The 12,579-nt window shown below is 43.0% G+C and overlaps 1 protein-coding gene across 1 annotated transcript in view; it reads left to right on the forward strand.

Annotated features, from left to right (window-relative positions):
* The first annotated feature begins 1,920 nt into the window (after positions 1-1,920).
* kcnk12 (potassium channel, subfamily K, member 12) overlaps positions 1,921-12,579 on the forward strand; it is a 29,263-nt gene continuing 18,604 nt past the window's right edge. The window contains exon 1 of the mRNA XM_050072065.1: positions 1,921-3,052. Within this exon, the coding sequence (XP_049928022.1) occupies positions 2,713-3,052 (340 nt within the window). The 5' untranslated portion in view covers positions 1,921-2,712. The remainder of the gene's footprint in view (positions 3,053-12,579) is intronic.

Genomic DNA, 12,579 nt, shown 5'->3' on the forward strand with positions numbered 1-12,579 from the left:
TTTGAATGGAAGAAGTCAGATGTTGCAACTGACTCCAACCCTGGGGACGCCGTATGTATCTGTGTGAACAAAACCAAGACAATACAAATAATTAAAAAAAAAAAAGCAATCCAAATCTCTTGTGTGCCCCAAAACGACTTTTTGTATTAAAAATGCTGTTGTGTGGTCTGTTGTGATGTGGATGCTTAGCTTTGCAACAGTCGTTGCAACCGCCCCCATCCTACCAGCCACGACTACACACACCTTGACACATGCTGACTGTGTCACTTAGAATTCAACAAAACAATGATTCAAACAGCAAAACAATGATTCAAACAGCAAAACAATGATTCAGGATGATTACAGTATAACTATAGGCCTGTATGTGTGTGTGTGTGTGTGTGTGTGTGTGTGTGTGTGTGTGTGTGTGTGTGTGTGTATTTCCCAATAAAAGCAGCAGCAGATGTTGATTGTGTATTTTGCCTCCCTGGGGGGTGGGGCTGGGTGCAATGCATGTGTTCAGTATAACCGGAAACTGAAACCGGAACCGGAAAATGGGATCCCGACTGGAAAAAGATCACGTGTGAATGCCGCCTCAAGTTGCCGAGCTGACGTCATACGTGCAGAAACATGGCAGACAAAAGTAAATGTTCAGTAAATGGTAATAAACGCTAATTATTCACATACTGCATGTCATTTTTTGCTCACATGTAATTTGCATTATGGTATCAGGTTGTAACCTCACCATTGCTGCCTAAGTGATCGAGATTATTTAGAAAAGTTATTTATTAGCAGTAAGGTAAAGCAATATTTACATCGTTTTTGGGGACGCACTGGTGCAGCAACAAGTCTGGGACAAAATCACTTTGCAATAAACTGTTATAAACTTGTTTTTAAACGCTCGTAGCAATAAAATAAGCACATCTTTGTGGCGGCCATGTTGTTGTATGACTTCATTTCATTAACACACCGAAGTCGAAAGAACCTCTTTCCAACTTGGGAAATGGGACCATCCGAGGAGCACGTGAATGCAGCATGTGTCATGACTTGAGCAAGTTTCTGATTGGAGGAATAACACCTGCTGCAACCGTCCCCAGTCTACCCCACTGTACTCGAGTAACATTTTGAGGTACGTAATTTTCCATTTATCTGTACTTTACCTTTTTAACTTTATTGTACTTTTTACTGCAGTACATTTATTTGACAGGTGTATTTACTGGTTACTTTGCAGACTGAGATGTGTTGACTCATAAAATAATTTGATCAAAATAGTCGATGAATCATGGGTGATAAATGAAAATGATCCTGCAACTATTTTGATGATCAATTCACTGACATTTTCCAGCTCATCATGATCTAAATCCAGCTTCTCAACTGCGAGGATTCATTGCCTTTCCCTTTTTTCTACATCACTGTAAACTGAAGCTTTCATTTTTTAAAATACTATTTTATTTCCCCTGTGCTATTTCCTGAAATTTAATAGACCAACAGGTTAATCGATTAATTGAGAAACTAACTGGTGGGATCAATCGTAATAAAAATAATCGCAGCCCAAGATAAGATGCATTGGAACAGATTTATTAAATTTCCCACAATATATAAAATGCTACAAAAATTCTCCACCTGCGAGCTACAGCATTATCATGCATTTGTAATGATAATATATAATGCATAATCAATTAATATATAATTCCATTCTGCCTGCATAAGGCATTCTTAACACTGTAAAGTATAATTAGCTGATTCGGAATGCGGGGGTTTTATTTGTATGGGAGTGTGTTTCTACACTGTCCTTGGCTCCGTGTTGAGGCTTTTAGAAACTTTTTTGTAAGCAGCTTAGTTCAGGAGTGTATCTTTGTTTTCTGCATTTGTGCCCACGGTGCAGAAAGTGAGTAACAGTTTCCAGTGAGTGGAGTATCTCCAGTGCGCATGGCACAAGGCAACACGGCTGCACTCAAGTGCAAATGTAAATCCTCTGTTATCTGAGGACTATACCTCATTAAGGACGCACCGGGATACTCCTTTAATTCTGCCAACTGCACAATATTAAATGTCTAATTTAATCTGCTGGCTTTCTTCTGCAGAGGGATGCTGTAGTGTCTGATTTGTATAGCGGAGAGTGAGCTCACCATATGCACTGATCACAGGATGCAATGTGCCACTCTAACGTCCACATGAAAGCTGCGGCTCCACTCCACTCCACAGCAAGGAAGCCTGAGGATTGATGACTTTATCTGGGAGCGGGAACTGGCTTCTCCTGCGGCGCATAAATCTCTAACTTGCAGAATCCCGAGTGTCATTTTTGTGGAGGAACATTTTGGTGCAGGGGAGCCAGAGGATACTACTACTGCTGCTTGCATTTGCACAAAGAAGCGTTCAGCGCGTCCGGTTGGATTTTAAGCTGCAGTCCACTTCCCAACCAACTGCATTGGCACAACTGTGTGAGAAAATGTATCCATCATGAAACAATGCGCCGGCAGCTTTTCTTATGAACTCTTCCAGTGGATCTGCAGACTCCCTTCCACAAGTGGAGCGTTTTTCTGCCTTTCCGCTCAAAAATCACTTCACAAGTACAATGGGACAACGTGGTGGGCTAAGTGGAGGGAATGTTGCCTATAGAAGTGTAGTGAGAGTGCAGGGCAGTGACTTTCAGAGGACAACTGCAGACGAGTGAATGCCGTCTCCGATGTGGAGCTTGTCGCTGTCCGACGCGCGCGTGGTGCTGAAATTTGGATGATGCCTGGCCAGCGACTGCAAGGCTGCCGCTCCCTGCACCTCAACGAGGACAACGGCCGCTTCGTGCTGCTCGCCGTCCTCATCATACTGTACCTGCTGTGCGGCGCTGCGGTCTTCTCGGCCATAGAGAGGCCCTCGGAGCTGCGGGCTCACGGCCGCTGGAACGGGACGCTCCACAACTTCAGTGAGACCTTCAACATCAGCCTGCAGGACCTCAACTCCTTCCTGCGGGAGTACGAGGCTGCCATCGCCGCCGGGATCCGGGCTGATGCTCTGAGGCCACGATGGGATTTTACAGGGGCTTTTTATTTTGTTGGAACTGTGGTGTCGACTATAGGTGGGTGATCTATGCAGCATTCACTCATTTCCCTGACCTTTTGCTTGCAGCCATGGTGTCCTTTAAATACTTGTTGAAAAACACGTCTTGTTCCATATAAAACCATGTAGCCAACCCCACATGAACCCTCACAAATACAACACAAATGCATAGTAATCAGCACACACCAGTAAGACAGTCATAATTAGATCTTTTAGTAGGCATTGGAGTCTGAATGCTGATCCAATTTGGGATCTAATGCCTTGATGAAGCCACATTCAAGACAAATAAGTTGGAGAATATGAATATGGCGTCTGTTTGTCAAATAATCATATCATTACTGACAGTCTGGATGTCAAAGGGACTGGATCTGCCATCCCTGCAGGCTGCTTTCTTTCCACTGGCTTACATACAGAATAACAGATTAACATTTTTGTTTTTTTCCAGTCATGTGTTACATTTTGGCTGTGAGGGACTTTGGCAACGGGGGCGACATCTGACTCGCCTGCCAGGAACGGCACACTCATCCCTGGCTATAGGACAGCACCCATGGGTGCAGTCTCTCTCTTTTTTGTCACATTTCCATTCAAACCAACAGGAATGTCAATGAGAAGCCCCGTCTGCTCCCCCTCATTTAACATTTACTCGTGCAATAGGTCAGAAAAGAGCAAGTGTCCCTCGCAGGGCACCCTGAGGGCCAGTGGTGTGGTGCACTGCATGGCTGATGGCTCCGACACCCGCCAAGCCCTCGGCCCCTCCCTCACCGGTGGGTAGAGAGGAGCCACAGCATGCAGGGAGTGAGTGAGTGAGTGTGAACGGGTGAACAAGCAAATAGAAACACTCTAGGTAGTCATTTTAACTGACAGCTGCTGTCTATCTCTGACCTTGCCCTCAACACACATAAACACACACACACACGCACACACACACTGTATGTACACTGTGATTCCTCAGGCACCTCCAATTAATTGAAAACTGTAGCAAGGAGAGCAATAAGGAAAACTGATGGCTGTGCATGAGTGCGCAGAGAGAATTGGATCCACATGAGCAAGAAACCTGTCAGAACTTTATTTACTGTAGACCTGCCATGAGAGCTTTACTGGCTCCTCCACCTTCTTCCACTCAGATACACAAAGCTCCCAGGCAGCCTGTGCACGCAGCTCACCCAGTCACAGGAGGGAACCACAGCAGCTGTGTTTGTGTACATGTCTGTGGCAGGATGAAATCCTTTGTGCTCCAGTTGTCATGCAGCAGCACGCAGTCTTCCCCCGACAAGTAGGATCACATAAACTGACTCAGCTGCTTAGGGACGAACACAAAAAAAAAAGTGGAAAAAAGGGTGATGTCTCTCTCTACAGTATTTGTCTTTTTCATGTGCTTGCATGGATTTCTGTCTAGATTTCCATCTCACTTTGATCTCCGGCGCCCCCCTACCCCTCCGGCTTGTGTGCTACTTTTCCTGCATGCTTGTGAGCCACTGATATGAAAGGGATTTGGGGGCCTCCCCACACAACTCTTTATCAGAGTGGCATCCCCCTGCGCACTCTAGACACTCCTCCCAAACACTTCCCGCCTCTGACTCGGCTGTGGCAGAGGCTTCAAATCAGCTGTGACACTTTGCTCCCCTTGATGTGCCTCCACAATATCACTTTGAAGAATGAAAGTGAAGCCGTGGCCACTTGAGGCGCTTGTTTACCAAGAGTCCTGGCCAGATTCAACGGCCATTAGTACCGCACCTAGTGTGTAGTTTCCCAATTTCAGGAGACGCTGCAGAACACAAATTGTACATGGCAGATTTTTCTAAACCATGAGCTAGACAAATGCAAGAAAATCAGCTTTTGGACTGATTCTTTACAGTTTAAGCACCTTTTTTGACAAAAATCTCATCTCAAAGTTAACTCAATGGCTGCTCTGATGCTTTTGATCATAGCAAAGGATATTCCTCAGCAAATGATGTTGCCCACTTGTCATGAAAATGTAGGTGTTTGAATATCCATTTTTTCAGAGCATTCTGAGGAAACATGTCCATGTTTGCTTAAAAGAAAATATTGATTCTGAGGTCACAGAATGAGCTTCCAACGTAAACACTTGTGTATGTATTGATCCATGGTGCCCAGCGGTTTAATTGTAATGAGTTTTCCTGTAGCACTCTGAGCAGGTTCACATTTGAAATGCTCCAACAACTATTAAATAGATTAATGTGATATTTAGAGGAAAATATTGATTTGTCCAGTACTTTGGTTTATGACCAAATATCTGCAAAACTAACCTCCGCATTTGCGTCAGCTGTGCTTTGTGTTTGGTGCTAAATTAGCAAATGTTAGCATGCTAACATGCTAAGCTAAGATGGCAGCCAAATGTTACCTGTTAAACAAATTAATATATATGGAGATCTAGATCAGGCCTGGCGGCCATGAGGGGTTTTTAGGGGTGTCAGCCACATCAGTTGTATTTTTTGCCTCTCCTGTTTAATCTTCATGCTGTAGAGGTAAAAACAACAAAGATTTTGAGATAGATGTGACCATCACTTGGCTGTTGCTTCAGAACCCTGAACAGCGACCTGGAATGCATCTGTAGGTGGAGCGCTATCTGTAGTACTGAAACAGAGAGTGATAGATATAGACAGCACATTTCACTTAGTTATTTTTTGTAGCCTGCTTGTTTTTCATAGTTGTAAACAGAACTTAAAACATAGCCAAAATTCAATTTCCCCATTGTAACAATCCACAGACAGAAGGGGCACAACAGGGAAGTGAAAGGACAGTCAACACGAGAGAGAGAAGAGACATGCAAACCATAAACAGCTGTCTCTGAATCTGTCCCTCTGCTTAATTTGACTGAGAATGTTCATAAGTTTTAAGACAATATTTAGGACTCTGCTAACGCTATGCTCTCCTGTGCATGCTCTGATTAATAAATGTATGCTTTGATCATAAGACAGTAGAATAGTGTTGTTTAGCCTTTCAGTGGCTGTTGCATGGTTAAATCAATGCAGTTTATTTTTTGTAAGAAAAAAAAAAATGCCCCTTCCAAATTTTTCACAGCCCCCTCAGTCCCTCTATCCTGGCACCTGGCCTGATTTTGACACAGCGGCGCTGCCACCCAGTCTAAATGCCAATCTGTCCCAGCGGCCAATCACGGTGCTGAGATGAAAAAATCAAAAGCACAAAAATTCACCATTCTGAAAGAGACGTCTGTAAAACTGCTAAAACGACACCTTGAATGGCAAACAACTTCTATTACTACTCTTTGTAAATGTAAAAAAGCCTAGAAAATCAATTTTTATTTGCATAACGTCATCCCAAAGTGAAGTCTTTGCGTCTTTTTGAGTCCAAAAGCTAGAAAACTTTTTTGGTTTTTGAGTGTGGCAATCAGTTTGCATACAAGTGAGTGAGTACCGCCTGTGAGTCCCTATAAGCCATATCCTTGGATAAACATCCACATTTTAGCTTTGTCTTTGTGAGAATGTTAGCATGTTGACATCAAAGCACCGCTGTGTCTGAGAACAGCCTCACAGAGGCACCAGTGTGACTGTACACTCTCATCTTGTTGAAGCACTGGATTGAAGTTGAGCTTGTTTTTGTCAGCATCAAACTCCTGGTGTTGTTGTCCTACATTTTCAGACACAGCTCTACTGTTGCATGCTCATTAAAGAGGGCACAAGAGTCTGCTCTGTAAACAGAATTTCTATTAATAAGAAAGCTATTTATAAGCCTCAAGGCTGATTGATAGCTGCTGACTGCCAATTAGGACAGCTCCCTGTAACCGGTTGTGGGCCTGGAGGTCTCCTTGTGAGCTGCTATGATGACATTTTGGAGAAACACTTTGTCAGGTTTGAAGTGCTCATGGGGGGCAATATTTGTCTGAGAATCAAGTGTACTTAGCGATGCCTGTCTGATCTGAGACTTTAAACTTGTTGAGATCGAGTGGGATAAGCCGGCTAGGTTAGGGCAGTTAGCTGTTCTGCAGTTATGAAATTCAGCTGCAGATTCGGATCATCTTCTGGGCTATTTATTCCCGGGTATAGACTCTGTCGTGCCTCTCTTTGCCCCTGGCAGCCACTGCAGCTCCTAGCTCCATCACACTCATATCCACCCACTCAGAGAAGCCACAAAAGCAGACAAGGCAAAATAGGACAGTTTAACCAACTGCACAATACAGGCCCTGATGCAGTTTGTCCTTTAAATGAGGCCTGATTTAACCTCCTTGCAGTCCACAACTTGCGAAATGAGGGTAAATGTCAGAGGAGTTAAGAGAAGATAAAATCCTGTTAAACCCGGAGCTGTGCTGCAGCAGGATGACAGGGCGCTCTGCCCTCAGGATACACTGGGACAGGCGTCGCCTTTTCCCTCACAAGCCCATGATCCCAGGTTAAAATGTGATATTTAAATCAAAGCGTCCTTATTAGGCCTAATTTAAACTGTAATGTACAATTTAAATATTGACACTGAGAGAGGTGTTAAAACAACTCTGTGGTGTTTTCTAGGTTGCAGTTGTTAGTGTTACATCAGACTGCATTGGAAACGGCTCTCAAAAGTTAGCTTAAAGCTGCACTAATCAACATTTCCACATTAACAATGGATCGATTGACTATGTGGTGTAAAAGGATTTGCTTGTAGTGACGAACCCACAAAGAACAGTCACCTAAATCTGAAGTTCCATTCAGCTCTAAAGAGCATTTTAGCACCTTTCAGCTCATTGTTTTGGTTTTACATACCACAACTTGACTTTGGTTCACTGTCATGACGCTCATAAATGTTGTTTTCACAGCAGCCCGCTGTTTTAGGCAACATTGTTCACTCCATGCCTGCCACCAAACAGTAAATAGAAAAAGTTAGGGACTAGATGGTGAATATATTGAAGCATTTAACAGCTAAAGAGCTCAGGACTTGGTGGAGACCAAAAAAGAGCCAAATGGAGACTGAATATTCAGCTTAAAGGTCCAGTGTATAGGATTTAGTGGCATTTAATGCTGAGGTTGCAGACATGAATATTTCCCCATTTGCCAAGCGTGACGGAGAACAATAATGGCCGACACAAAAACGCAAATGGACCTCTGTAGAACCAACAATTTGTTTATCCTTTCTTGGCTACTGCACAAACAACATGGCGGACTCCGTGGAAGAGGGCCCACTCTGTATGTAGATATAAACAGCTCATTCTGAGGTAACAAAAACAGAATGAATCTTACTTTCAGGTGATTATAAATCAGTGGAAACATTGTTGTGAATACCATATACCTTTTCTGCCAGTAGATGCCGCTGAATCCTTCACACTGGACCTTTAAACTTGGTAGGTCACCTGAAAACCCAGTTTGCAATTAATGCTTATGTCTGTTTTTCTTTTTAAGATTATGTTTTAGTGCTTTCTTGCCTTTTATGAAAGTACAGTTTTGAAATGTGAAAGGGGGAGAGAGAAAGGGGACGATATGCAGCAAAGGGCCGCAAGCTGAATTGGTTCATATCTGCTGGATTTATAAATCAGCATACTGGAAGCCGTTTCAACTTTACATAGTGATACTATGTGAATGTTTACAGCCTGCTCTGTTGCTCACAGGTGGACTCTGACACATTATAAAGCATGAACATTATTAACATCATAAACAGTAGAGTAGCATGTGTGGCAGGGCTCACTTACTGTAGCTGGATTTGTCCACTCAGTTCTGTAGTAAATGGACTCAGCTTGTAGGAGTGAGTCTGTCAAATAGTAGTTTGACATTTGATCAAAGCACCCTCGTCAAGCTAACATATATACCGTTTATGACCTTAGACCACAGTGCAAGACTGTAGCCTCCCTTCAGGTTTCGCCAAATCTGTGCCAGTGGTGTCAGAGACAGCACTTTTGAGTTAAAATATGATATACAGTCAGTCCACAGTTTGCTGTAAAGCCAGGACACGGTGCCAAAATGCATAACTTTGCAGAGCTGCCCAGCTGTGTTGGGGATATCAAGTTTATGTGCGAAATTTTATTTTATTTTATAGCTTTCACCTCAGGCAAATCAATGTCTCTCACCATCCTGCCAAGTATTGTGAATCTCAACACCACAGATGTCACATGTCCAGTAGACTACAGAGTCCTGTAAATGAACACTAGATCTGACCTCCACTACAGAGCTCCAGAGAGGATATTTATTAGGTTTTGTATTCTCATTATATTACAAAAAATATTATCTTGTTCTCTCAACCTAAAAATCATTTGCTGTAATCAAAATGTAATTATTGGAGACACATTAACTCATTATGACATTATATTCAGTTCCTGAAGCAAGTATGCTGCGATAAAGAAATTAAAATTTTGTTAACTGAAGAAAACTACAAGCTTATTATGTCACGATCACAAGGAAAGATTTATAAATATTACAATTATTGTCCTCTCCCTCATTGTGCAGGGTGAGTAAACAATCAGGCCTAATGGTTTAGTGGGTGTTATCTTCCTTGTGTCATCTTCCTCGTCTTCTTGTGCCAATTTAAAAAGTGCTGATTAGGCAGTCCAATCTCAGCAGTGAGGAACACTTGTGCGGTCTGCGGGACTATTACACGCTTGTCTGACCAGGGCCCATGTATCTGGAATGAAACTGCAAACCAAATTTGCGCCGTATAACTCACGAGTCTCTGAGGTTACAAGACAATGTCACCTCAGACCGGCTGAGCATGCATTTGGCATTTAAGCAGTTTGAAATGTCACATGATAGACTCCGTGGATTCCTGAAGGCAGGCTGTGTTTTTGCTTTGATGTCGCGTTCGTATTTAGATTAACCGCTCGGTGCCGCCTCGCTGGGACAAAACCATCTGTGTTGTCGTTACTGTCGGTGTATGTTATGAGTGCGTTTACAGGAGGTGGGTGGGAAAGGTTTGCAGTCTGTGAAAGCAGATTCATCGGTGCACAGCGTTGTTTGTTCTTGCTGTCTGTCTCTCACTTTGGCATTGTTGCTAGACTGTCCCAGACAGTCTGGACTTCTGTCTAACATCTATCTCAAATCTAACTACATTGCTCCTGTGTTCAGAACTACAGCACACTCTCTTATTTAGATTGGTTCATTCAGTCATTTTGATCTCTTCATGCAGTGAGTTTCTGTGGGACAACACTGAGAGTGTGTTACAAAAGAGTCTTCTCATATTATACAAGCAGTGCATTACATAATGAGATGGAGATCACTTTACAGTCCATTGTACAGAACCACTAGAAGCCGGTCAGTACGACTCTTTATTCTGTACCTTGTCTCTGCTGCCGTCTTTTTTTCCGTCTCTTCTCTTCAGATCTCCCAGGCTGCTCTGTGAAATCACAGACTCAGAGGAAATGTCACTGGTAAAAATGGAAAACAGAGGGCCTCCAGTCACATGAAAGGCACTGGGAGTCTTTTTAGACTGTGTGCAGTCCAGACACAAAAATTGTGTCCCCAGTGAGGAAGTGGAGCTCGACTGCACCACTGCTGCATAGAAGGTCCAGAGGGCTGTGTCTTAATTAATTGAATTGCTGTGCAATTAATCTCTATTAACGGATCTGCGCACATGAATGCAGAATCAGTAGGTAAACGGACAAGATTTTGGTATTGGAAGTGTTCATGTTTCCATTTGTAGTCCAAGTGGTATTGACCAATCATGTTTGAGCTGGCTTTGGTTGCTTATAGGTCCATGTGGAGAGCAAAAGAAGTGGAATGTATTGGCTGAAATGCAATCTAAGATCCACACAGCTACTGTCTAAAGGTGTTTTAGCTTTTTTTTTCATTTATTTGCAATCATATGCAGATATCTGTTTAAAAATCTAATAAATGTTATAGGGTGGGGGTTCAAACCCAGGGTGGGGAAGCCCTTCTGTACGGGTTTGCATGTTCTGTGTCAGCGTGGGTTTTCTCCGGGTACTTCTCCTCCCACAATCCAAAGACATGCAGGTTAGGTTAATTGGTGATTCTGTCTCTATGTGTCAGCTCTGCGATAGTCTGGTGACCTGTCCAGGGCCCGCCTCTCGCCCAGTGTCAGCTGGGATAGGCTCCAGTGATTTCATGCCAGCCATCGTAGTTCTCCCCATTCCCTCAAGTTATTAGGTTACATCATCTTGGAACCATAAATGCCTGTAGAAAATTCCAAGGCAATCCATCCAATAGTTATTGAAATATCAACCTGGACCACAGTGGTGGACTGACCGACCAAACAAGCAACATTTCCCTCCCTAGAAAACAGAAAAATAAATAAATAAAACAAACAGACTTACTGCTGAGAAAATTGAGGCAAACTGATAAATGGACAAATCAAAAAAATAATAATAACTGTTAAATTGACAATCACCCACTCAAAGTGCTTGATATTAGAGTCGGAGAAATTACCACCATTCCTCCCACTTCCTCTCCTCACTGGGTGCTTCCTGATGTGGAGTGGAAATGTGTGTATGTCATGTGTGCATGTGTGTGTGTGTAGAGGGCCAACCTGCTGAGAAGCACTGGCTTCAATAAATCCCCATCTTACTTAACTGCTGTTGTACAGGATGGCTGTGCACACCTCTGCGCTCTGTCACAGCGGGTCATAAATCTGCCCTGACTCGCTCAGGCGCGCATTCGCCTACAGTAACTCAGACTGAAATCATCATGGCCAACTGATACCAAGATCATTTTAGAGGACACAGCAGATTTGCTGGGCCTCCTCCTCCTCCTCAAACTGATTAACATTTCACTGATTCTGCTCTTTGCACCGGCCAAGGCAAAGAAAGAATAAACTCTGTGTGCTCTTTGCACTCTGCAGTCTTGTGACCTGCTTCCTATCAGGGCTAATTTCAACAGCCATTTTAAATTATATTCTGGTGTTATATTTTGATTATCATCAGTTTCTCCGACAACCCAATTTGCACCGGTGCTGACGTCAATGCTGACTTGCAGCTATGAGAGTTTCAACTTTCCCCCATAAGCAGAAAAGTCCCCCTCTTGAAACTTTTAGATTGGTCGGCAACCTTTGATGCAGTGAAAGTAAAAAGTGTCGCCATGTTGCAGAAAGCCTGCATAGCAGATTCCACCAGTAGAACGTTTATCTGCATCTTGGGGTCATGTGTATAAATAGTTATCAATGTTAATAAGCTAACAGCAAGTTGGCAAACAGTGTGATTTGGCAGCCGTCCATTTGTCTCTTTGTGTGAAGGAGGGGCTGCTTGTGTGAGAGCAGAGAGACACAGGAGGACAAGCTGCACTTTTGCATCTTAAAACTGCGCAAATGCAACCAGCATGCTGAAATAGTACACTGCAAAATATTTAAATGGTACCTTTTATGCTTTCCCTTATTTTCTGTCTTATATACTGTATAATGTTGCAAAGATGGATTTTCATATTAAATGTGCCCAAAGTTTCAAGAAATGAGATAAAAAAGTAATCTGTGTAAACTTTTGAGATAAGTTGGTTCCAGCTGTTGATGGATTTCTTTATATGGTCATCTGCTCCAGGCATGCTACTGCAAGTGTTTACATAACGTAGCCTACACTGCTACATGCAGCTACATGCTAACGTCAGGGAAACATGTAATCTTGGTTGCCGATGTTAACTTCTCCCTGATTTCAGGTCATATTCCTGC

This window comes from Epinephelus moara, chromosome 19 (assembly GCF_006386435.1).
Source record: "Epinephelus moara isolate mb chromosome 19, YSFRI_EMoa_1.0, whole genome shotgun sequence".
NCBI classification, from domain to species: Eukaryota; Metazoa; Chordata; class Actinopteri; order Perciformes; family Serranidae; genus Epinephelus; species Epinephelus moara.